The sequence below is a fragment of the Leptonotus elevatus genome, chromosome 14 (genome assembly GCF_054856555.1).
Source record: "Leptonotus elevatus isolate MCC_2025b chromosome 14, RoL_Lele_1.0, whole genome shotgun sequence".
Classification (NCBI taxonomy): Eukaryota; Metazoa; Chordata; class Actinopteri; order Syngnathiformes; family Syngnathidae; genus Leptonotus; species Leptonotus elevatus.
In genome coordinates this window covers 7,850,328-7,876,415 of record NC_141252.1, presented here as the reverse complement: position 1 = coordinate 7,876,415, position 26,088 = coordinate 7,850,328, and the positions used below count along the sequence as shown (strand labels likewise).

At 41.2% G+C, this 26,088-nt stretch overlaps 1 protein-coding gene across 2 annotated transcripts in view; it reads left to right on the top strand.

Annotated features, from left to right (window-relative positions):
- Positions 1-26,088, top strand: part of begain (brain-enriched guanylate kinase-associated) — a 68,679-nt gene that overhangs the window by 14,966 nt on the left and 27,625 nt on the right. Inside the window, exons 1-2 of one of the 2 annotated variants that reach the window (XM_086094802.1) lie at positions 9,006-10,686; positions 13,975-14,006. In XM_086094802.1, the coding sequence (XP_085950928.1) occupies positions 9,085-10,686; positions 13,975-14,006 (1,634 nt within the window). In that variant the 5' untranslated portion in view covers positions 9,006-9,084. Of the gene's footprint in view, positions 1-9,005; positions 10,687-13,974; positions 14,007-26,088 lie in introns of those variants that run through there. The other variant, XM_086094803.1, reaches the window with a different exon arrangement.

Below are 26,088 nucleotides of genomic sequence, written 5' to 3'. Positions count from 1 at the left end.
CATTTTATATCTGTTCTAAATGTACAATAAAAAAAATCCAGGTTTTCATACTCTTTTTTTTTTTTAATTTTTAACTAATAGAAATAGTTCTAATGAATTTTTTACGTCAATAGCCGTCAATGGCAGTGAATGAGTTAAAGGAAATAAAAAATGAAGAGAAATCTCACTGAAATGAGGACATTATGTAATCCTTATGTTGATGACTTTATGCTACAACAAATTGCATCTTTCGACTTGTTTTGTGGCCGCTGTGGGCAGACAGGACCTTCGCGTCAGCAGACAATTCTCTGGCTTTAATCTCGCACCGCTGACCCTCCCGGATGACCGCTGGGGGGATTTTGCACTACATGTGTCCATCAATCTCATATTTTTTTTAAATGGAGTAAAAATAATAATAATCCGCGCATATACACTGTACAAACAAACATCCATCATTTATGAAAGCACCTGCAAGCAAATACAAAATTTGTCTCATGTTTCTTCCCCTCTCGCTGTCAAAATGTGACATATCTATTTCATAACAGGGCCGCCGTAATAATTACACAGGCGTTTCCTGCTCCGTTTGCTTTGTAGCACTTTGCACTCGTTTAACGACAACAGATTAGATCCACTTTATAGCAATAGTGTTTTGTTGTGGGTAAATAGAATAAATAATATGTGCAGTGCGAATAAAGATGACTTTCAATGAATGACTGAGATCATTTGCGTTAATTACACGCCCCATGTAATCGCTTTCCGCAACTCAATTTTAACACAGGACAGTGTTTGGTTTTCTTCCCTTTCTTTGTCCAGTGGCAATTGATTCCACCAATTATTCACGGCTAATTGAACGTGTTCATAATTACGCCAGTGACTCTTTAATGAGCTTTAATTGTGTGCCGCCTGCAAGGTGAGGACACAACAGAAACCGAGCGTGCAGAACGTATTTTGGTTAGGCTCTGAAATTCAGGCACATTGGAGCAAAATAAAACCATTTTAATACTAAACACATGGGGGGGAAAGATGGTAAAAAAAAAACTAAACACACAAACGTAAATAATATGGGAATAATCTTTTGCACTGCTGGAAGAATTCATTTATTAAAATGACAGCTTTATTCCTATACTTCTTCCTCAAACAAACAGAATTCCTTCTCGTAAGATTATGTTTTCATCTCTATGTATTAGCCTAAATATAGCGACGGTACATTTGACACAATTCTTGTACTGGACGCCCATTAGCAATTAGCATTAGCTTAAGCAAGCTGGCAAACGATGATCGCGTGCATTTGCCTGAACTCATTCCAGGGATATTCTCATAATCGTAGCAATTACACGATGTGAACTTCCCTTCAAATAGACCGGCGACGTCTCCGTGTCCCGAGTAAATATAATTGGTCCCTCCGCGCTCGCCCCTCAATATGCCGTCGCCATGGCAACAGAGGCTCGAACCTCCAATTTGACTTGAGCAAACACGCATCAATTAAATGAGAAGCTCGTGTCCACACCCGTCATCAAACAGGCGAGTCCACGACAACAATCCTTCTCGGTCGCTTTCTTTAATCGTTTACAAATACGTGGGGAATAAAAAAACTACAAGAAAAAAACATGAGGATGTGTTACATCATGACATCAAATGCTTCGGCGAACTCTTTGAAAGACTGTGAGGCCAAATGGGAAAAAAGAAAAGAAATGGACTTTGGTTTCCATTGAAGAGAAGAACAGACTCGCTTTCAAAGCGCCCTGAACATCATTGTTGCTTGTTAAAATGCAGAAAAATACAAATGATGCCTGATTTTCTTGAGCAATTAAAAAGGATGATAAAGTTTTACGGAGCACAGTTGATTTCACACAAGCGCCGTCCAATCATCCGTTTTCTATTCTCATTTTGGTCCCTTAAAAAATCTAAGCGACATAAAATGTTTTCATTCATACACCGGTCACCTGGTTTGGATGTAAATAAATACCCTCATATAGTCCTTTCAACTCTATTGTGGTGGTTTCGAGCCAAAACGATGACAATTGTGTGCATGTCCCAATATTTCTGGAACCCTTGCATTCACAAATTCTCACCAACGGATGAACTCATGGCTGCGAGACAAACGCAGTTGTTTGTTGACATTCAGTCATCAGCTGCAGCAAACGCGAGCAACGTCATGCTTGTTGTGATCAAATCACAATTTAGTAATTCCGACGTCCTCAAACTGGTCATTAGTGTGCAATGAGAGAGAACGTGAAGGGAGCGCACGGCTCTTCTTCTCTCCGTCCTCTGGGGAAAATGACCACAAAGTGACGAATCTTGATACCACCAACAGGCCGCTGGTGGAACAGCAGGTGGACAACAAGGACTGCCCAAGTACTTTCCCGAGATTGAACAGTTCAGCGGCAACATCACGAACCCGCGCAACAATTTCTTGTTGTCATTCAATCACTAGACATTACATGATCTCTGGATTTATGAAAATATACACTTACCGTGTAGTTAAAAAACAAAACAAGATTGCTCATTAAAAATAAACCGAATAAAAAAAATGAAATAAAGAAATAAATGAAGATAAAACTAAAACTAATAAAAACTCATCTAAAACTGATTTAATTACAAATTATTTTGGGGAGAAAAACTAAACCTAATAAATATGAAAAAACTGGTTCTGAAAACAAAAACGAATTCAGTTTAAAGAACAAAACTCAAAACTAATAAAACTGCAATGAAAAATCCCAAATTATTATAACCCTGGTGCTTCAATGTCACCAACTGCTTTCATGGTTTTAAAGATTACATTTTTATTTTTTTAAATGAGTATCATATTTATTATTATTGTCGTTATTGTTTTGTGTGTTTTATGTGTTCTATTGTAATTATGTACAGCACTTTGTTTTGTACTCAATGAACAAATTTGAGTTAATTTTCAAACTTCTACTTGAACGCGGGACAAGTTTAATACCTGGCAATGTTTGCTGACCAGCAAATATTTTATCTATCGCATCAGACGCTAGTTGCTGCCATCATCCTCTGATTGAGGGATGCTACACGCTAACGGCAGCAGCTAGGTTGCGTGTAAAAGGCACAGGCAGTTATTGCCAGCGATTGTGATGCCGTCATTTTTACAAGATCTTTCCCTGAAAGGAGGGCAATGATGGCTTCAGGATGTTTTTCCCTCTTGTGGTCAGAGTTCAGTCATTATTGAGGAGAAGACCTGTGAACGTTCCATTTTCATTAGCATTGCAAGTGAGCTGCAGCATCAAGTACACGGTGCACTGGAATTAAAAAACAAACTGTAATTGCTGGGGATGTAACGGCAATATCGTGATGTCGCGATTTTGGAATTGCCACAATATCATCGTTGGTTGTCGTTGTGAGATTAAAAGCAGCACATCTGTTAAAAAAAGGTTTTATTCTATTTGTGAAGTTCCAGCACCCTCTGGTGGTTACTTTATTAGTGCAGTTTATTTTTAATTAGGCATGTTTAGGCCACCTAGGTTTAAGATGAACCTCAACAAATTGACTCGATTCACAATGTGTGTATGCGCTTTTTTTATACAACCTCCCCACAATATCGGGATAATTATCGTTTTGTGACGTTTGTTTATCATTAAGATGATACGTTTTTATTACCAACCTTCAGTTGCTTTTGCAAAAGACGCCATATTTATTACTGTCATTTGTAAGTTGTCAGAACTCGTCTGTAAGCGATTTCATGAAGGCCGATCCTTTATTGTGCAAATTAAATCCTTCTGTTTTCGAAACTAAACCAGCATCGGCGGACACGCTTTGCGAGGACTACGAAAACAATCCTTAATCTCGGCACTCCCACGAGCATTCGGGCCTGAACGCGCCGGCGGTGCAGAAAGGAACAATCTGCCTGCTTTTGATTCTGCTCGCAGCGTCATCTTCATCTTCATCGCCATCGCTGACACTCTTTCTTCTCTCCCGTGTGATCTCCTAATTGATATTCATGAATCCTGCTCAGACTTATAAATCAAGCGTCGCCGGCAGCGCAAAACAAGGGCTAAACACTGGCGGCAGACGATTTTTTATGCCTTTAATTATCTGCTTCATTGTCCTCTGTGTATTTGCATCGCAACACAAATCCTAATCAATATCGTCTGATGTCAAGTTTACATTTAGTCCGATAACAGATTTTGAGTGTATTGAAAAATGTCTTACAACGGATTAAGCGAACATTTCCTCTCTTCCAATCAAAGTCAACAAAGGGCTGATTGCCAGATGGCTCTCAAAGATTAGTGCGATCGATTATCGTGTGGTGAAACCGTGTGTAAAAAGTTGTTTTTTCCGGAAAACCGTCAAGGCCAACAATCAAATGTCAAACCCAAAGGCAATTTTGGGGGGCCCGAGATTTACATCTCATAAGAATTCATTGATAAGGTTTTCCTCAATTATTATTGCTTGAGTCTTAATTTATGCACTTTAGTGCACCCGCTTTGACGATTCCATATTCTTACTACACACAGTCAGTTGAAACTGAAGAAAACCAAATTTGATATTTTAAATCAAAAGCACCAACTTATTGTTGACCAAATGCATATAATGTATGGCTTTGAAAATACTCAACATATTTAACATGTACGAATTCCACTATTGACCACTAGATGGCGGCACACAAGTTACTTTGAGACGGTGTACATATGAAAGACGAAGTAGAATTATTATTATTTTTAACTGAAGTTATTAGCATAGGACGATGATGTTGTCATTTTATAATGTACATCTTTGGGCATATTATTGACGTATATTGAGAAATGGGTTTGTTATCTTGAAAATGTGTTGGGTTGTAACACTGGTACACGTTCTGTACAATATTTTTGTGTCGCAATTGCTTTTGCTCTCTTTGTGTTTAAATGTGATTGTAAATTTAAAGACTTAAAAAAAACTGTAAATGCAATAAAATCATGCCTAGGGAACAGTTAAATAAGGGTTTTCTATATCGCATATACAATTGCATGGGATTGGGGTGGCTTGGAACATAACCCCTGTTAGAATAATTATACTACCGGTATTATTATTTTTTTCACCATTAAAAAAATCGTTTAAGATTTTTAAAACTCTATCGTGTTCATCCACTTTAATAAGACAGGGCAGACCTCTATGGAAGCTAATCACGACGAGAAACAAGGAGTCTCTTTTGTAGCAGTCATCCGCCTACAGTCTGTTTTTTTTTTTCTTTTAATTAACACTTGTTTGCAAGTGTGGAAATAATGCATATTTTTAGCCTCTGCCGTGACATTTACACACACGCATGTGCGCGGGCACACTCACGCACTCACATTTATGTAAATGAGGCAAACTGTGACAAAATAATATGATTTCTTTGTTCACAATAATAGTATGTCTTCCTGCATGATCAAGTCTGATTAATGGCACCAGTCATTAGTCAGTGTCCCTCTTGGCTCCTGTCGAGGACGATCGTCCCCGGCCATAAATCCATGACTAGTCGACCATAAACCAGGTTTACTTTATTGCCCGTTCGCCCAGACCCAGACGATCAGTAGTGTACTGAACTGTACTTTTTGCTTTCGGGCTGGTACAAATTGGCCACTAGATGGCGCCGTTGCACATGCAAACAATAAAAAAAGGAACGTTGTTGCATTCACATGACCTCGCATGCATGTGTCTTTTAGTCCACACGTTTTAATACAAAGCAATGTTATGAAAATGAAATGATGCCTTGATTGCCTTATTCACCTTTTTATCATTATTATTATTATTATTATTGCTTTTGTATTGGTAGGTTACAAGTCATGGCAGGCGGGCAACAGATGGATCTGACTGATCGCAGTCAGTGTTTCCATGGCAACGTCAATGTTTGACACCATGGCGAGAGCAGTGATGGGCTTGCCATTGTTGATCACTGCGGAGGGGATACGCGAGCGTTATGTATTTTAATTAGGTTGTCTTTTCTGGAGCAGTGAATGAGTGAGAGATCAATTATAAAGTAGTTGATACAGTGGTTGCATTTCTTCCTTTTATATTTACAGTATAACCCCATGTATGCATTTCTGAATTTGACTATTCGCAAATAAAACAAAAACAATTATTATTGTTTATTTGCTGTTGAAAGAATCTAAGCTGAAAAACAAACTTGCTGTTAGTGAACAAAAAGATGGAGCAGTACAACATTTGCTGCACACTTAAAACAAAAAAAATAAAAATAAAAATAAATAAAAAATATTTTTAAAAAGCTGGGTTTTCCAGACCCACCCGTTGAGCAGGTAGGCCTTGCCCTGCTCCACCCCAACCTCACTCGGCCTGGCCCGGGGGCTTACAGTTTAAAACTGTGCCAAATGCATGCAAGTCACTTGCTGTGGTGACCTCTGACCCCTGACCGTGGAACGTTCCTTCTTAGTCATATTAGTTGTAGTAGTACCAGTAGCTTGCTGTAGATGCAGTTGCTGTTGGTTTTGTAGTTGTTATGGTTTCATAGACACGTGATGATGTATTTATTATCTCGCTGAGGTACGTATTTTAACGCTACTGCTTTACGCAACAAACAATCAGTGACATTGTGTGCTCGCTGCTCATGAAAAGCTTTGAAATGTACAGCAAACATAACAAGCCGCGTTCTCCGCATGCCAGATGCCAAAGCAGATTTCTCTGAAGAGTTTATCAGTTTGCTGCTGGCGGGGATGAAATGAAGCATCTGATCTTTCTGTTGCGGCCACGTCGGCTTTGGGGAATCGGGACGTACTCACAAGGATCCGATGAGTCGGCAGAGATCTTATTAGCAAAGTCAGTGTGTATTATTCCGAGAGCTGGAGGATGCTTGCGCTTCTGCATCTGATTCAACTATTATTATATCGCGTTCAATCACTTTAGAATGTTTGACAACTAGAGAGTGGTTAGCAATAAAATATGTGTGGAGACCACAGATGATCACAAATACAAGGATTTGTTTTGTTTTTTTGTGCATACACATTTGCTTCCAAAAGGTAAGTGAGGCGAGAATTCACAATATATAAATAGCGGCAACATTTTGAAACCATGGGAAATATACACCAATGTTTCCTCTACGGGTATTCTTTTGTTTTCGTAATGTACTGAATCGACAGCAATACCTTACATATTCACGGTTCACTATTCACAAATTGAACAATCTGCTTTTTATTTCTATGGAACCTATGCCCACCTATTCATTGAAAAAATATTTAGAAAAAAAAATATATATATATTTAGAAAAAAAAAAAAATATATTTAGAAAAAAAACCCCATTATAAATATATATAGATATATCTATATATATTTGCAATTTGTGTGCTGTTTCTGAAATGCCCAAATATGCCACAAGATAGTGCAGACGTACATGCCAATGGAAACATAGGTTTCACCAAACATTGGTGTCAAGGAAGTTTGTTGATTTCATACATGTTGACTGAAAGACAAATGATGAGAGAGAATCTTTTCTGCATTAAAACATCTGGAAGCCACTTATTTTTGAGGGAGATATAAGATGAGGTTGAAATAATACACACATTTTGGGGAATTATAGTTTATGTTATATTATATTAGGGTTCACTAATTCCGGTCCTTGAGGTCCAGAGTCCTGCAGGTTTTAGATGTTTCCGGCCACTATAGTACACCTGATTCATATAATCAGCTCATCAGCACGCCTGATAACGATCCTGATTCTTTAGTATCAGGTGTGTTGGTAGGCGGAAATATCTAAAACCTGCAGGACTCCGGACCTGGAGACCCGGAATTAGTGAACCTGGTCATATTATTTACAACGGATGTAATGATATCCAAACGTCACGAATCATGATACAATATATATTAACCTTGCAATATGATAATTATCATGATATTGTGGGGAGGTTGGCGATATAAACAAAGCTCATAATATTGCATAAAAAGTCACAATATTGTAAAAGAAAAAAAGAAGAAGCTCATATTAGGAAAAAGCACAGTATTGTGTTTTTGTACATAATAACAGCAATGACAAAGAAAGGCGAAGTGATGTCACATGACATTGTCATGTGCTCCTATTGGCCCAGCAGCGCAAAGCATCAGGGTCATGCTGTGTTTGGCTGAAGCGGGTGAAAAGCAATGTTTTTTGACGGAGTATTTGCTGGTATAACTGATTTATGGGAGTCATAACCGTCACAGTGGCCAAAACATTCCTAATTGAAATTCAACTGCACTAATAAACGAACCACCAGAGGGTGCTAGAACTGCGCAAATGGAATACACAGATGCGCTGCTTTAAATATCATGACATGATGATGATGATGATATTGTGGCAATTTTAATATCACAATATTTCCATTATCCTTACATCCCTAATAGTTGTGGTTGAAACTTTTATTATCCTGTCAGCAACTACTTTAAGGGGGCATAAATGACTTGTGGTCTCAATCCCCTTCTGCTGCTATTTGCATAGGATTACTGTTCGTACCTACCTAATTGTGGTTTATGGTTCACCGAGTAAAGCTATAAAGATGGTGGAGTAAACAACAACTCAATTCAACTTTATTTATAAAGCACTTTAAAACAAGCATTGCTGTATGCAAAGTGCTGTACACGGAGCAGAAATCTGTCATGCAGTAAAGATAAGTAAAACAAGAACAAAACAAACATTGTGAGTACGCATACAAGTAAATACAGACGCAGGAATGTAGAACAACATGAGAACACGAGTCGAGAAATAAACGTGATAGCTGCCTCGTCAAATCATTCTCATCACGTAACAGACAAGGCCACAAACCAAATACTCTGTTTCAGCGATCGATTCACAGCTTGGCCCGGTGCTCCCAAACCAAAAGTCACATGGTAGCGTCGCTCAATAGCCCTGACCTGAATTTACAGCCAATGCCAACAACCATATCAATACACATTTCATCACGGATGACGGCCACAGACGCTCCGTCTGTGTGATGGTAGCTGCTGACCTACAGCGCAAAGGAGAAAAACGATTGACAGCATGTGAAAGTTGGTTGACAACCAGACTCAAAACCTCGTCGGGTTCTCATTGGATAATCCGCCGGACAAGCGAAAGTGTGTCACACTGCGAGAGCTCTGCGCTGGACAATTAGGACGGGGCAGTTGAGAGAGAAGAGAAAGCAGTTGGAACGCTGCACGACCACGCCTGACATGGTTCACTTGTGCGTGTCCATATCAGGCGATGGTGTCAGACTCGAGTCTATAAAAAAAATATCACCCAAGCCGGCGAGACGAAGGGCAAACAAGACCACCATGCCTACTTTGGAGCGACAACCAAGATCTCGAAAGGCGTCGACTCGACAGGATCGTGGCTCTTGTTCTTCCACTGCGTCTTGCCCCGTTTTCTCTGGTCCGTATAGCGACCACGAAGAAGACCCTCCGCTGCGTCGTCAGTCATCTCCGCTAATCAAAGGTTCCCTCTCAAGTCTCCACAAGGCCACCGAACCAAGCCACAAGAGACACTCGTCCAGCATCCAGGGTTCTACCACCTCCCTGCAAGGATCTCTTCCAAGCTTCAGCTTCTCTTTACCAAGACTGAAAGGATCTCTCTCGCGGTTGAGGCGGCGATCGCTGAGCAGCCTCGACAACTCCAGCCCGGGCCCAAGTGAGCGCAGTACCAGCCCCAGTCTACACAGCGGCATCGGGAGCTCCAGTGACGATGACGGAAGTTGGGACACGAACAGCTGGAGCTCAGGAGTTACCTGCCTGCTTCGGACGTCTTCAAAGCAAGGTGGAATTCTTTGCAGCACAGAGCAGGCGCCTGCTAGTGCGGTGGCGGAGCCTGAAATCATTTACCAGAATCTAATCTTTCCATGTCCCGCCTCTAAAACGGAAGTTAAAGTTGATCTGGAGAAGACCAACACAGTGCAGAAGAATGACGCCGGGACCCCAAGCGCCAACTCACATTGTGCAAACAAGGAGGCCTCGGCAGTCTCAACTCCTCGTGAAGAAAAGAAGAAAGAGGACAGGCGCAAGTTCTCGCAGTTCCTCAACGAGGTTACAGGCAGGGTCCTGAAATCCAACAATGGCCCGTCACAACAACATTCCACCTTGCGACATCGCCATTCGTCACCTCCTCCGGCACCGCCGACCCAATCTCAACCCCCGCTGGGATTGTTACATTCAACCCCAACACATTTACCGGCACCTACAAGCTCGTGGTGCAGCCTCACCAGCTCCAACCTCCAGACCATCAATGAAAATGACTCCAAGGACATCACAAGCTCCATCCAGCAGTGGAGCAAGACATTACCCAGCTGTAAGGTCTTGGAACCAGCAGACATGTTGAGGAAAATAAAAGTGGAAAGTCCCTCGTACCGAGAGCACGGCATGGAGCTTTGCACAAAGATACAATCGCAGGCGTCCACCGGCAGACTTTATCTGGAGACAGACATTGACAGAGTCAGGCAACTTGATGAACTCATGGCTAATGGTAGCCTGATGAAAGACAGGAATGAGAAGCATCTGGAAAAGGTTTTGGAGCGAGGCAGAGAGAGAGAGGACAGAAGTCCTTGGGAGAAAAATGGAGTCTTGGCGGCTGAGAAGAGAAAAGAAACAGATCAAGGCAGGGAACCGTTGTGGGAAAAAGAAAAAGACGGGAAGGAGAAAGAGACCAAAGTCATACGTAACAGTTACGAGCCTAAGTCGGCCTCGAGTGGAAGGAGTGACCCGTGTCCCATCTTCAAATGGCCGGAGGGTTTTCCAAGAATGTCCTACAGGTCCATCTCACTGCCAAGAGCAGTTAACATCACGGTGAGTAATTGAAACTTTGTCCACACATCAATCCGCTATGGACTACCAATTTGGGTTAGCACAGGGGTAGGGAACTCCAGTCCCGGAGAGCCTCTAACACACCTGATTCAAGTCACACTAATTCGCACCGTCACTGAGTGAGAACTGAATCCACGCAGCCTGCATGTTGTGACATAATTATGGTTTCAACTATTAAACGGCGGCCGTGGCTCACGGTGTAGAGACGGTCGGTTCGGTAACCGGAAGGGGCGGCTGATCGATCCCCAAGTCGTGCGTCCTCGTGTCCTTGGGCAAGGCACTTCGCACACATTGCCTCCAGTGCTACTCACACTGGTGTATGGAAGGTGAGAATGTCCGGTGGTGGTAGGAGGGGCACACTGGCAGCCACGCCTCCAGGGCAGCTGTAGCGACTTAAGTGGCTCACCGCCACCACGGTGTGAACGTGTGAGCGCATGAATAATGTATCCGTTCCATTGTAAAGCCTCTTTGAGTGTCTAGAAAAAACGCTATAAAAAAAATCGGATGCATGATTATTATTAAGACAGATCATTGTAAATATTTTTTTACCTCACTCCCCATCCCTCGTGAATAGCAGAGTTACTGTACAGTATGTCTCAAAAAATGTGTGTACCCTGCAACGGTTGAAATCTCAGAAGACTCGCGATCCTCGAACACCTCAAACACTCTGTAGCAACAGAAAGTGTAGAGTAGAGAAAGTGTCGCGTTTTTCACTGCACAAACAGAAGAGTGCGTCAAAGATTTCTTCAGCTCGTAGCACGTTTCCATTCTGACACTTTGACCGAATTTATGCCGAGTCGTTTGACATTCACATGCCATGTTGTTTGTGAAAGGGCCACGGTAAAGGTCTCATTTTAATTTCCATTTAAATGCATTAGCGTTTTTTTTTTGTTTTTTTGTTAGCCTCCGAGCTTTCCACTAGTGCAGAGATGAACAAAAAGGGACAAGTGGCTTGCGATATTGAAAATACATTCGACCTTTGTATTTTTACAGACAAAGAAATAAGATATAGATTTCACAAAAATGTCACTATTGTGCGATGGTAAAAAATAAAAAAAATCCCCTCCCTCGGCACAGAAATAATACTCCTCTCATATTCACTTGGATTTGGTTGCACTTCGAACTCTTGACCAACATACAAACTCCAGACGAGCTTTTACCAGCGGTGGCAAATCCAAGTTATTTTTCTTTTTGACTGTATTTTTTAGTAACGTGGTCTCTTAAAAAGGGCTATACGAATAAAATGTATTTTTGTATTATTATATGCGTTGTGGATTGTTATGCGTTTGTTTTGCTTGAGGGTTTGAAGCTTAAAGTGATCCACAAGTTATGTGCAAACATTTGCCATTTTTTCCCCGCCAAAATAAACTTCTTCATTGTCCGTATCCACATGAGCTGCGCATCGTGATTCGTCATCGGTGCCTTCCAGGAACGCTGATCCTCATCCACCCTACAGACACGCGCGCACGCACACACACACACACACGGAAGGATACCGGGGACGGAAAGAATGGATTAGCGAGCGTAGCCTCATTCAGCCGCTGCATGACTCATCCTGTTGTGTTTGTGACGTCCAATACGGCACCTCGTCGCACCTCACTCACACTCTCAAACACATACGCGAGCGAGGTATAGTGCATCCCCACACTCTAGTATATTGTCACATCAAAAATAATCCTATAAATTCTGAGGATGTGCACATGAAAACAAAGAGATCCGCTTGACCGTCTTATGATGATGATTCATAAGATCCTACAAGGTTTGGTGTTGGACGCGTTAGTAAAAGCTGGACATTTGACAGAAAAATGAATGAATGTCCAGTCTATGAAGAATAGTTAGTCAAAGTCTGTTAGTTCCAAAATTGACCACTGTTGCTTACTGGCACTGTGGCGCAATCAACAGAGACTGTGTCACAAGATACAACAGGCTAACAGCCTTGCCAATGTGGCGGCCATGTTGGCAGGGGAGACGTTCCTTTTAAAGACATTAGCTTAGCATCGCCATATGCACGCAGCTCAAAAGGAGTGTTTTATTTATTATTCAATATTCTGTTTATTGGAGCAAGTTCTTGTTATGTGCATGCACATGTCTTTCGAACATGATATTTTTGTTACAGTATACGGTTGTTGTTTGTTGTCAAGCCCTTTTTTAATGCCATCCAATCAAAATGCAGGTGAAAAAAGAAAGTGCGCTAACATTGCCCCATATAAACGTTATAAAGATTTGGTTCGCAAAAACAGAACAAAACAAAACTTTTGTAATGTAGTGGGTGCTTTTAGGCTATGAGAAAAGTACTTCAAGTTAGTGGACAATGGACTCGAACGGACAACCCTCTCTTTAAGTCTCTTAAATCAAGGTTCCACTGTGTACTCACTTTATATTATAGAAAGCATGCATTATAGACATACATCTGTCTGCCTGCACTTTCATCAAACCCACCAAAATCACATTACGCTACCTGCGCCACAACTTAGACATGCTTTTAGCTGGTCTAAACTCCTTTAGTCCATTTGACCCAACAGTTTGGGAGGCGTTGCACAAAAAAATTGGGATGTTTTATACTAAATAACTCAACAAATTAGATTGTTTTGTACAGAAAAGCACCAAAAGAAAGAAAATGAATAAAAATTGGATCAAATTGACCCAAGGAGCAGTTGGTCCTTTTTTGACCCATAATTGTTTTTGTTTTTTTTAATGTTTCTAGATTTGTGGAGTACTGTTTTTTGGGGTTATTCATTTGACTTGAAAACCCAAAAAGTTGTGTTGGTCCCTTTTTTTTTACTCAATTTGGGTAATTTGGGATCTTTACTGTTATTGATTATTGAGTAATATACGTGACCTATACATATATTTGAAAAACAAAAAAAAACCTTCTGCTCTCCATATGGCAGATTTGTGGGTGTGTCTGTATCGTAACCCCCGTGATAAACGGGGGTCGACCGCACTCATGTATTATTAAAAGCTGTTCCACGCGGGTCCGCCTCCCACCCTCGGGTTCTTCTTCTCCCATTCTGCAGCGCGCAGCATTTTTTCTTTTCCCATGCCGCTCATCTGTCATTTTAGCGCCGCCGCCGTCGCCGCGGCGGTCGTCGTCTTCAGCGGCGACGCGGTAAGGTGAGGGATAATGGATGTGTTTGTTTGACGGGACATGAGAGCTCGTTAAACGCTGCATGAGAGGAGCTCCTGCACGTAAATCTGCCTGACAAATAAATCTAATCACTAGCCCCGCCCATCTTCTTCTTCTTCTTCTTCTTCTTCTCTTCCCGCCAGGATTGTGATGGAGAGACGCAACGTGACATGAGGTTAGACACTTTCACTCCTCCTCTCCTCCCTGGTAGTGTCACCAACCACCTACAACCCCCTCTTCTTCTTCTTCTCCTCCTTCTCTCCATCATCAGCCCTCCCCTTCTCGGCGGATACCTCCTCCTCCCTCCGGTCCCATTCAATCCTCACTTTCACTCCGCATGCATGCCCAGTGAATCTTCAGTCACAATGAGAGGAAATGCATGCGGCTCTGGACGGATCCACGTGTGGCCAAAATGAGGCGGAAGGCGTTTAGACGGTAAGACGGGGGGAGTTATAAGTGCATGGCCGTTTTTTTTTTTCTTCGTTTTTTTTCCTCACCGGTGGGGATGCTGGCTGCTGACCATGTGTTGCATGGCTGTCTATCCACGAATGCGCGCGACCAATAGGAATTTAGTAATGGCCTTCTTTTGCTCATTTGATTGAACTGTCATTTGGATTTGATTGCTTTAATCTTTTGCTACATGTTGCCGGAAAAAAAAAAAAAAAAGAGGCAATCACAAGACAGAAAGTTGAACTCCAGCAAGGCAATCAATACATTGTTATTGTTGTGCTTGAGTGGAGAAGAAAGAATTTGAATATCGGCGAGAGGGGGGGGGGTTTGTATCTTGAAATCATGAAGTATTCAAGCGTGCTGCCTGCAGGTGCGTGTCATAGCAACATCATGACATGTTGAAGTTAATTGCTTTAACCTCCAGCTGCTGAGAGAAACATCCGTTTGAAAATGCTCATAAACTTCATACGCTGTTTGCATTATGTGAAGTGTGAACTTGTTTCACTTATTAAGTCCAGTTGAACTCATCCGATTTGAAAATTTCTAAGCAGTTTGCTCATAAGAAGCAATGGAAATTCAATTCAAATCATATATCTTCCAGGGTCAAACTGTCACTATTATAAAACATAAAAAAAAAAAATGTAAGGCAACATTCAGAGTAAGGTTTTGCATTCCGAAACATAAAAAAAAAGTTAATCACGGTCATTATTTACCATAAAAATAATAAAATAAATACACCTCTTAAATAATTAAAACATATCTAAAAGGCAATTAAAATTTGATACAAATTAATGATAAATTCTTCACATTTTTAACAGTCACATAAGTGTAAAATAAGTTAACTCTTTGACTGCCAGACGTTTTCAGAAAAGGGATGCCGCCAGTGCCAGCCGATTTAAGCATTTTGACTGATTTTCAAGGTCCACAGAAAATGTTCTGTTTGGACTATGGAAACACACGTACTACCAAATGAAAGATTGGACTTTCATCTTTCATCAGAAAAAAAGAGTTTGTTTCTACCTTATTCCGTTCTTTAGTAATCAACAATAGAAAATGGTTAGTTTGACCCAATTTCGCCCGTGTTGGACCAAAATACGGAGAAATCAAGCTTTTAGTGAAACGATATTATTTCATGCATTCTAGTGAATTTGACACTTCTTTTTGTCCATGAATGATGCCACAAACACCTAAATAGTGCTTTACTTCTATAAAACACTACCACCAAGAATGAAAAAGTGTTTTTTGATAGCAAAATACGTTTATTTACATTCAACAGTGTAACAATTTGACAACAATTTGGCAAACTATTTACAAATGTGTGCAACTGTGGTGCTATTTACAAATATGTGGATGTTTCAACGACAGTTTTTCTTTTTGTAACACTCTCCTGCGTGCAAAGAGACGTAACAGCATTTGCACAACAGATTGCCTCTTCGCGTGTGCCACTTTCTTGCAGGCCGTTTTTTTCCGGGGAATAGCAAGTATATACTGCAGTGTGTCATCACGTCTAATATCAGGATCATGCTACGGTTACGTTACGGTGGTGTTACGTCTCGCTTCCCCGTGTCCTTCAGTTGCTATACCGGGTGGTAGGAGATCCATTTTATCCACTCCATTCATGGTGGCATCGTAGTCCAGAAACAGTGTCTTCTCCGTGATCAGACTGTACCCGCTCCTCCGATGAATATGCATTGGACTCGGGGTACTCTTCATTGTCCGATCGAATGTCCGCTTGTGCAGCTCCGCGTTTTCCGGCCTTAGCAGCGCTAGCCGCGCTAGCCGCGCTTTGCCGATGAGGCTTACTACTTGTTCATAACAGTCACGCCAAAGCTTCCAACTTTGGCGTAGAGCTCGTTGTCATCTTCATCATCATCATCAATCTGCATTGGTCGATGCCAACTCTCCATCGCCCGATCGAATGTCCGATTGTGTAGAAGTACCCGGCCGGCTATTGTGCGCGTTTTCCGGCCTTAGCAGCGCTAGCCGCGCTAGCCGCGCTTAGCCGTGAGGCTTACTACGTGTTCATAACGCCAAAGCTTCCAACTTTGGCGTAGAGCTCGTTGTCATCATCATCGTTGACATCAATGCGCTTTTTAGTATTGATTGATGCTTTCCGTCTTTGAAAAAAATGCTCAAGCTGAGCTGCTTGTAACCGGTTGCTTGGTCAAGCCATTGTGGCTTGGATCAGCCATTGTCTCCTCAACACTCTAGCTCCGCCTCACGTCTTCTACTGACGCCCACGGTGGGCGGCCCATCCAACCTTGTGCAAAGAGAGTCATCGCTGCCCTCTAGGGGCCAAAACGAGTCTTTGACTAATCAGATCAGCCTGATTCTTTCAGCACAGCTGCCCAAGGCTTTCCTGCACCCGTTTTTGAAAAAAAAAAAAAAAAACATAGGGGACGTCTTTTAACGTCCTCGGCGCCCTTCCCTAGGTTTATGCTAAACGTTTTATAACGTTTATGGCAGTCAAAGAGTTAATCACTAAAAATAGTCATAATTTGACAGTCAAAAAAATAAAAAATCTAATGTCCCTGGCACCATCCTGTGCCTCTAATTTGATATACAAGAAACCACCACGCTAGAGGAAAAACACAAAAAATGTGACTTATTTGTCTGGCGCACACCTATGACCTCCCGAAATAAAACTTTAACAGATCACATTTAGTATTATGTTAACGCGTCATGAATAAGGTGCTTTTCTGGGGTAACAAATCGCAAACTTCCCCTTGAACTTGCCATAAGTAACAACACACACTGTTGTGGCAAATCTTTAAATGCGCTTACTTTGCATAACTTCGTGTGTACCTTCTTCTACTTCTCTTAACAATAAAGTTGTTGAGCTGATGTGACACTTGCTTAAAGGAAACTCCAAAAAGTTTGGTACGCATTCATTTTGGAGGTGTGTTAATAGCGTATATTAAATTTAATTGCGACAGGTGTACGAAATGAACGTTACGTCACCACATCGAGGCTAATTAGCTACAACGGGCCGCCCGTTGTTGTGTGTAAAACCTTTGAGGAAACGCTGGACTAATCTGTTGGCTGAACACTCGATTGTATTGAAGGCTGTCCAAACAAACGTCTGGCAACGGCGGCGGCGGCAACAACAACAACACGCTGCGAGGCTCTCCTCCCTCCCGCTTCCCTCAAATGATTCTTGTCATGGATAATAAAGCAAAGCCCATCACCAGGGGCCGTTTTGCAGCTCACTTGTAGGCCCGAACCAGATCGATGGCAACTAAATTGAGATCATCTCGTGCTGACAAAACATGCCAAAGTCCAGGTTGTGCTGTGCAGCGTGAGCAACAGGAAAGTTGCATTATTAGGAGATTTCTCACGCTTTGGAAGCTCGCAGTCAATCGGAAGCTTGTTTTTGTACCTACGAGGACTGCAACTTTATACCAAAGTGAGGATTTGCCACAGTTGGAAACATAATGGCATTTTTCATGAATAAATACATATAGCCAATATATTAATATTACTGTAAAAATAATATAATGTGATGGTACGTGCCTTTGTTTTTTTCAGTGCCACGCTTACTGTAGTTCAATTTGGGGATGGTGTCTTAGTGTGTAGGCGCATTAACTCATTCACTGCCATTGACGGCTATAGACGTCAAAAAATCATTTGAACTATTTCTATTAGTTTAACACTTTTTCCACTTTTGTTAATAGGAGTATGAAACCTAAAAAATATATATATTTTACATTTAGAACAGATATAAAATGACTGATTAATTGTGAGTTAATTATTGAAGTCATGTGATTAATTACAATTAAAAAAATTAATTGCCTCACGCAATTTAAAAAAAGAAAGAAAAGATTATTAAAAATTAGGGACGTCAGGCGATTACAATTTGTTATTTAATTAATCGCATGACTTCCCTATTTTATATCTGTTCTAAATGTTCAATAAAAAAATCTAGGTTTTCACACTCTTGTTAACAAAAGTGGAAAAAAATGTTTAACTAATAGAATTAGTTTAAATGATTTTTTTTTACGTCTATAGCCGCCAATGGTAGTGAATGAGTTCATATGTTTGACGTGACTTTTGGAAGCTATAGTCAGGGTATTTTGGACAAAAAGCTTTCCGTTTATTTTTACCATAATTCCGTTGTTGACCACTAGATGGCGGCACACTGTTGAGTTTGACACAGTGTGAATTTGAAAGCAGAAGAAAGACAAAAAGAGGAAGTACTTTCAGCTCAGATTAGTTTTTGTTGAACATTAATGTCACATTTACTTTAATCCTGCTTTTTACGCCTACAGAAAGTGATGGCTATAGGTTTCACTTTATAATGTACATCTTCAGGCATGATTATTGATATATTTTGTGAGCAGAAATGAAAGAAATGTATTCAAATTCGGCAGACTTAGCAAATTTCTTGTATTCCCCCCCAAAATCGATACTTTTGGTCAGTGCGGATGTTATTTATATGAATTATTGACCAAAAAGTATTGAAAATGGCTCACTCTTTTTGATGATGCAATGTTAATGGTTGAACAAACACGTCATTTTTGGGGTCTTCTGAAAAGCGATGATTTTTGAGGTACGAGGTTTTGGCCCCGATGCCGGCGACATGTAACTGTCACTAAAGTCCCTTTCACACAGTTTCTGCAAAATTGGCGGATCAGAGGCGCAACAGAAAAGCGATGAATCCGACTGTGCCTTTCACACAGAATCCCGCCAAGCGAGACATTGCCATCTGTGTTCATGTTCACACAGTAACGAGGCTTCTCGCAAACAGATAACGAGCGACGACATCTGGTGTGACATTGCTCTTAGCGAAACAGGGCAGGTGAAGTGAGTTACACTTCGATTATCGTCTTTCTGATATTCCCTTTCAAAAAGCCATCGTCTGATACCACCTCGGAAAGTGGGTGATTTGGTACCTTCCAAACTGGGCACCAGCGCAGGAATCAGGTGGAAAAAAAGCTGCCATTGACGGGCAGGGGGAAAGACGCTAACGCGTCAGCAGCGTTGTGATTGTGGGATCACAGTCCAGGGTTCACTTGAACCAGAATGGGACAAAGCAATATCGGTAAATTTCTCACATATATAGATGTGAGAGAAAAAAAAACTATGGAAAATGTTTGGCAGAACATTTGGCATTTCCTTCTGTTACAAATCAGACTAGGACTCTGGAGATACTACACGTTAAGAGCTCGCAAATGGATGCTGGTGGTACTTGGAATGTTGATTTAGTTTTGACTAAATTCAGTTAGTTTTAACTAGTTCTGTTATTATTATTTTTTTCAAAATTGCTTTGTTTGAGTTTAGTTTGTATTAGTTTTAGTATTAGTTTTAGTTTTCAATATAAAAAAAGTCATAACTTAGTGTTATGTAAGATAATAACCTACAATTCCCAAACGACTATCGGTACATACATTTAATATAGACCCAAAAAGCTCATGTATGAAATTAACAAAGACACAAATAAAGGACATCTAGTTAGTTTTTTTTTTAAGCACTCCTGCTTTTATTTAATTAACTAAAATGTTGCCCCCCCCACCCCAATTTGAGTTATTTCATTAGATTTTGTAAACTACAATATCCATGAAACAGTCTATTTGCTAAGTGAAGGTCCACTGTGTGCTCATTAAAGGCTAGCATTAGCCTGTCAGCCAGCTAACATACTTGGCTGTTTGCAAGTGGGAGCTTGTTTTATTTCATTAACGAAAAGCCTCCCAATTTGAGTTACTTCATTAGATTTGGTAAAATATAATAACCATACAACAGTCAATTTGCTAAATGAAGCGCTAAGTGAAGGGCCCACAGTGTGCTCATTAAATGCTAGCATTAGCTTGTCAGCTAACATACTTGGCTGTTTGCAAGTGGGAGCCCGACCACTGTTCAATTCTAACAGCATAACATTTACTGAATGCAAATCTCAACTTGTGGTCTGGAGGAAGTCTCAAAGGCACTTACGGTTATATTGATTTAATAGCGGTCTTTTATCAATCTATTGTCAGGTCTCATTCGATATTCTGACACCAATCGGATGAATGTGTACAAAATGTGAGCTGCCAAAATGAAGGCTTCCCATCTGACAGCCTGTCTGTCCATTCACACCTAACTTACCAAGGGGATCAATTTATCACCAAATTACCATAAAAAGATTGCGCCTCTATCTGTAAACCCAACACCCCAGTTCCATACTTAATGGCTTTCCACCCGTTTCACGGGGGTTACCAAGCAACTAAACAAAAGGCAGGAAAAGCCGATTCGATTAAAAACACGCCATCAGCCATTAGGAGACATCACAGCACAGTTGCTTCGTCTGTCGCCTTCCTCCAAGTTTGGCATTTAACATCTACGAGCAGATGCATCGCTTGACGCGCGCGGAGGCAAGAAGCCGCCTTTGCATTCTCATCTCCTGAAAGTCTGAAAGCGCTCCTCGTGGCGGCCCATCCCCGCCACCCTCACGGCCTCCCGCCGGGGCGACGGCGATACGCCTGTCTGCCGAAGGCGCATTCGAACGTGTCCGTCGAAAGCCGGCATAAGCCTCCCTGGCGCTGCTTCGATGGACCTCGCAGTCTTATGAACACGACGGAGGAAGTGTGGGGGGGGGGCACTCATAGAAGAGAAAAAACGCCAGCACAATGATCAGACGTGGTTTGCTTTCAGAGGGGACTTTAATGTTTTTACACCGCCACAAGCATTTGGATATTATAGCAACTTTATCGATCTCATGGGGCGGCCATTTTGCCACTTGCAGTCGACTGAAAATGACATCACAGTTGCTCAGGGCTCAGGTAACAACCAATCACGGCTCAGCTTCAGAGGTGAGCCGTGATTGGTTGTTGCCAGATTCCTGCGTAATTGTCATGTCATTTTAAGTGGACAGCAAGTTGCAAAATGGCCGCCCACTCAGATGGATGAAAACGGACGGATTATGCTGCTTAACTCAAATTCCGAAAATTGTGTTTTGACTGGTGGAGCTGCATAGAAAATATTATTGTAAAGACTTTTTTTGGGGTGGTAAATGTCCTTTTAAAAGGTAAATGCCCTGACATTTAGGCAAGGAGAGCCACTATCACAGATGCACTTTTAGACTCTCGTAGAAGTTCTTTTTTAAGTAACGAGATACTAAAAATATGCTGCTTTAGGGAGGTCTGGAACGGATGAATACATTTTCAGTCATTTTACTGGTTAAAACGGATCCCAAACATCAAAGTCAAACTACTGTCACAGATCAAATTGTGCCACTATATTTTACATCTGATTAATTCCTCCATTTTCACTCCCTTAAGTGTTGAACCAAGCCTGCAAATCAGACCGTTTCACTCACTTGTCAGACCTCGCACCCATTTCGCAATAGCAGATAGTCTGCCGCACCCCAGGGGACCATCGCATTATGTTCCAACCTGCATGGACACAATTTCCCCCAATCAACACCCCCCCCCCCCCTCTCCGGTGGTGTCCTACGTCGTAACACATGGCAGACTTCCAGATTGTCAGTATGTGCTGTGATGATTAAAAAATAAAAAAATAAAAAAAAGGAAAGAAAGAGTGAGACAGACGGCTGAAGGATAAACACAGCAGGATGTCGTTCTTGGGATTGTACATGTAACACTTTTGATTGGATGGACTTGACAGCTACAACATACTGTTACTTAAGTTGTGAATGCTGGTGCCGGCAGAATAATATGATATTACGCTTGGATGTACAGGTCACATTGTAGCTATGTTCGCCATCAGAGAGCCACTTATGACTGAAAACATATATTATTATTAAATACGTTGTTTACAAACAGATTTTTCCAGGCAAATATTGCTTGGGTTCACGAACGCAAGCTTTTTCTCCCGCGGTGCCTCCATGTTCCGTTTTTCAGATACCTCTGGGGACTTTTGCTGTAAATTAGCTCTCAGTGGGGCTCCCAAGAAAGCGAAACATGCAGTTAATGGTGCGATTAAAAAAAACTGTAACATAACATAACTCACACTAAAATAAAATTTAAAAAACACATTTGTTGATGAAAAAAAAAATTCAAAAAAAAAACTGACACGACATAAATTTAATAATTGAGCCTTTTTGGGTTGATTTAATAACCCTTTGACTTAATTACACCATAAAATTATTGTTATCTTTTCGTCATCATGTTTTTATATTCACAGTATATTTTACAATGCAGTGCTACTTTATTAAAAGCACAACAAAAAACACATATGTAATTAATGCTCATAAGTTGAACTTTTTTTTATTTTTTTTATTTTGGTGACAAAAATATGTCAAATTTCTGTCAAAATGCTGAGTCTGGTTGGAAAGGCACTTCGACAACGCGCCAGAAATTTTGAAAATCGGTCAATGGGTCCTAAAGAAATTGACTTTTTGTGTTGGCCTATTTGGGGAACGTTTTTGTGTGATATCGTCTATAGAAAATCAGGTCAAAACACTGCATTATATCAGAATAAAAATGTAGAAAATGAATCTTCTACTCAGGGAATGTTCACTTTCACCATGCACTTTTTGTGTAACTCATCTTAACAAACAAATGCAATGAAAACATCCCCTGAGATCAAAACAAGCAAGCGAATCATCCGTTTATTGACGACCCTCAAATGATTGTTTCCGAAAAAAATGAACATGCACGGGAAGCTTTCCCCAAAGCCGTTCCCAATAAATTGTGATCAAATGCTCCAAATTGACAGAGCGTTCGCCGCTTTCCTCCTAAGCTCGTTACGCGGTTTCCCATCCGCGTAAATCAAAAAAGTACGCCGCGCTTTCCCGACGAGCTGTTTAAGGGCTGGAGGATATATGAAGGCGTGGAGGGAGTTTTAGGAGTCAGCAGGGGAGGCTCTTCATTATCTGTTAATTTATCCCCAGGAGCTTTTTTTGTGTTGGTAAACTGCAGTGCAGTGACACGCCCGAAAGTGAATTCAAAGCCATTAGCTGCCGAGGCCCCGCAAACATGGACGCCGCATCCAAGTTTAAACAAAGCATCACATGTCGGGCCTCGGTGCCGGAGAGCGGTAGATAATGAGCGTCATGCGTGTTTTCAAGAGAAGCCTGTTGAAGGCGAGGCTTCGTTTGAAATGCAGATTGAAATTAAAGATCATTTGCAGCCGTCGGCTTCGGGCCGCGAATGGGATTCAACATTTCATCAGCAAGCGGCCAAATCCGCCGAGCCTCCTTATTGTTGTTGCCTTCATTGCAGTCAACTCACCGGGGGACTTTTTGTGTTACTGCGGTGTTGCATCAGAGCAAACATACGCGTTTGGACTGGGAGTTCGAGGAGGGGGAGGGAAAGGTCCATTTTGGTGTATAAACAACTTGTTTGCAAGACGACGGCGCGTTCAGGCCGCGGACATTTTTGCGGGGGCCACTCTTGAGCGACAGGCCCACAAAAAGTCTTGATGCCAAGTGAAACTGGCTTCTGATTTTCCAAATGTATTCGATGACGTGTTATTGTTGTGCAATCAGTCATCAAGCTCCGCCCACATGCTGGAGAATTTTCTGTCAAAAATTGCTTCTATTTTTTTTTAATTATTTTTATTTTATTTTATTTTTATGATGTTGATGATGAAAATGGTTGCTTCTAATCAAAATGTCAGTATTGCTTTGTGTTTTAGGGGATGGATTATTCAGACATTTTTGTAGGTTCCGTCATAATGGATGTGCCTGCCAACTATTATGTTGTCACAGGTGCATTGTGCAGTTTAAAAAGGTCATGTTAAAGCTTTTTCTACATCACGCATGGTCCACCAATGCCCAGATGAGTACGAAGAGCCCTGACTGTTTTTACTCCGACTGAACCTATCAGCTTTTATCTGCCCTTTATAGTAGAGTGGGCGGACCCTCACACTCCACAATTTCCTTGGGGGAGGGGAGAGGCGGAGTTTTTCTTGCCCAAATTGAAGTCATGTCTTCGTTTGTCAACTGTGGCTGTCGTTTTTAAGGCCGTGCACGCACTCGCACGCCCAACATGAACGAGCCTGACACATATGCTGCAGTTACGCTTTGGGCCAGAGGTGGCAGTCGCGAGTAAACAAAAGTGGAACTAGCTTTATCTGATTTTTTAAATAATTCAGGGTTGGCTATGTTTTATTTGTTATTGTTTATATGTTGCAGCGGTTTGGCAAATAATAAACAGCTCATCATAAAATAGATGACACACGCAGTGTATTTTTTGCCATAGAGACAGAAAATAACGGGGGAAAAACGCTACAGAAAAATCAATGTATTCAAGTTATGCGGCCTTAGTATTTGGCAATGTAAGATGGCTGCCAGTGGCTTCACTTACTTGACAGTCCATTCATATGTAAGTCCGTGCTCATGGCTCACCTGTTTTCTCAGCAGGGCCGTGATTGGCTGTTACCTGAGCAACTGTGATGTCATTTTCAGTCGACAAAAAGTGGCAAAATGGCCGCCCCATGAGATGGATTAAAAATGAGTGGATTTTGCTGCTATATTGCACCAACACAATAATAATAATAATAATAATGCCATGTTTGGACTAAAGGAAATTTTGGGGGGAAAGACTTGAAGACAAATGCAGCAACATCAAGATTTACCACTTGCAGCGGAGGCGGCACCTGTGGCCATGCGAGCTTTCGACATAATGGCAGATTTCCATCGCGGCGAGCGCGGCAGCTCCATTAATGTTTAAATGGTCATTTGGTCACGGCAGAGTAGAACATCTCGCTGGCCTCCCGCGGCTCGTTACAAGTAAATCAACCTGCGGCCGGTGCACAGGCTCAGCATTGTAAATCAAAGATGGATGCCAGTGGCCTTTAGTGGGTTCAAAATTGCATTATTATTTTTTTTTCATTCCTGATTTCAGTTTAGTCCGGAGGCATGTGATGGTGGGAAGTAACGCAATTCAAGATCGGGGGAAAAATGTGCTGTGGGCCAAAGAAACCAAGTTGGAACTTTTTGTAAAAGATATGTTTGCCGCAAACTTAACACAACTCAATATCAATGCTACAAGCAAAGTATAGAAGAAGCCTACTAGAACATCAGAACTTTTAAAGGGGTTCATCTGAGGCACTTTACTGACTGTAAAACTGCTTGTAAAATGCGCTTGAATGTGATCGGTTGATTCTGAACATAGACACACCCCAGTTATAAGAGGGTGTGCACACTTATGCAACAACATGATTTCAGTTGTTTTTTATTATTTTTGTCAGGGCAAGTCTAGTTTAATGTTTCCTAGAATTTGGCAGACTGCGCTGTTTTTATTACACACCCCTGGCGCACATTTTGGCGATAAAAAGTAGTCTTGATTTTATACAGACTAAATAAAAGCAGGTCTAAGTTGTGGCGCAGGTGGTGCTAGGCGATTTTGGTGGATTTGAATGAAACGCAGGCAGATAAATCAAAATATTGGTGGAAAAAGTTTTTAAATGATTTATATCTATGTTTTATGTTTATGTTCTATGTTTTAGATCACCAAAAACATTTAAAACAGGGGTGTGTAGACTTTATATATGCACTTTATAGGTGCATATTTTTCTCACTTGTTATCAGTAGTTAATTTAGCTTCTTTTTTTTCTGTTTCGTGTTAAATACTAGAGGAAAACTATTCTATGTGCTGGAATATTGTTTTCATCAACAGGAAAATTGCATATAATTCACAGTAAAAATTTTTTTAATCATATTTACTTTTGTGATTAAATACATTTCAGAGTTTGCACCTTTATCCGTACTTGTACTTAAGTACGCAGGTGTGTCGTTTTGCCACCTCTGGAGGCAGGACCTTAATTACTGATTGGCTGCTGCGGAAGGTATTACAAGCTAGCAAGCCGATTACAGTACAGAACGCCGGGAAATAAACAAGCATCTCGCGCCATGTGTGCGGCTTGTC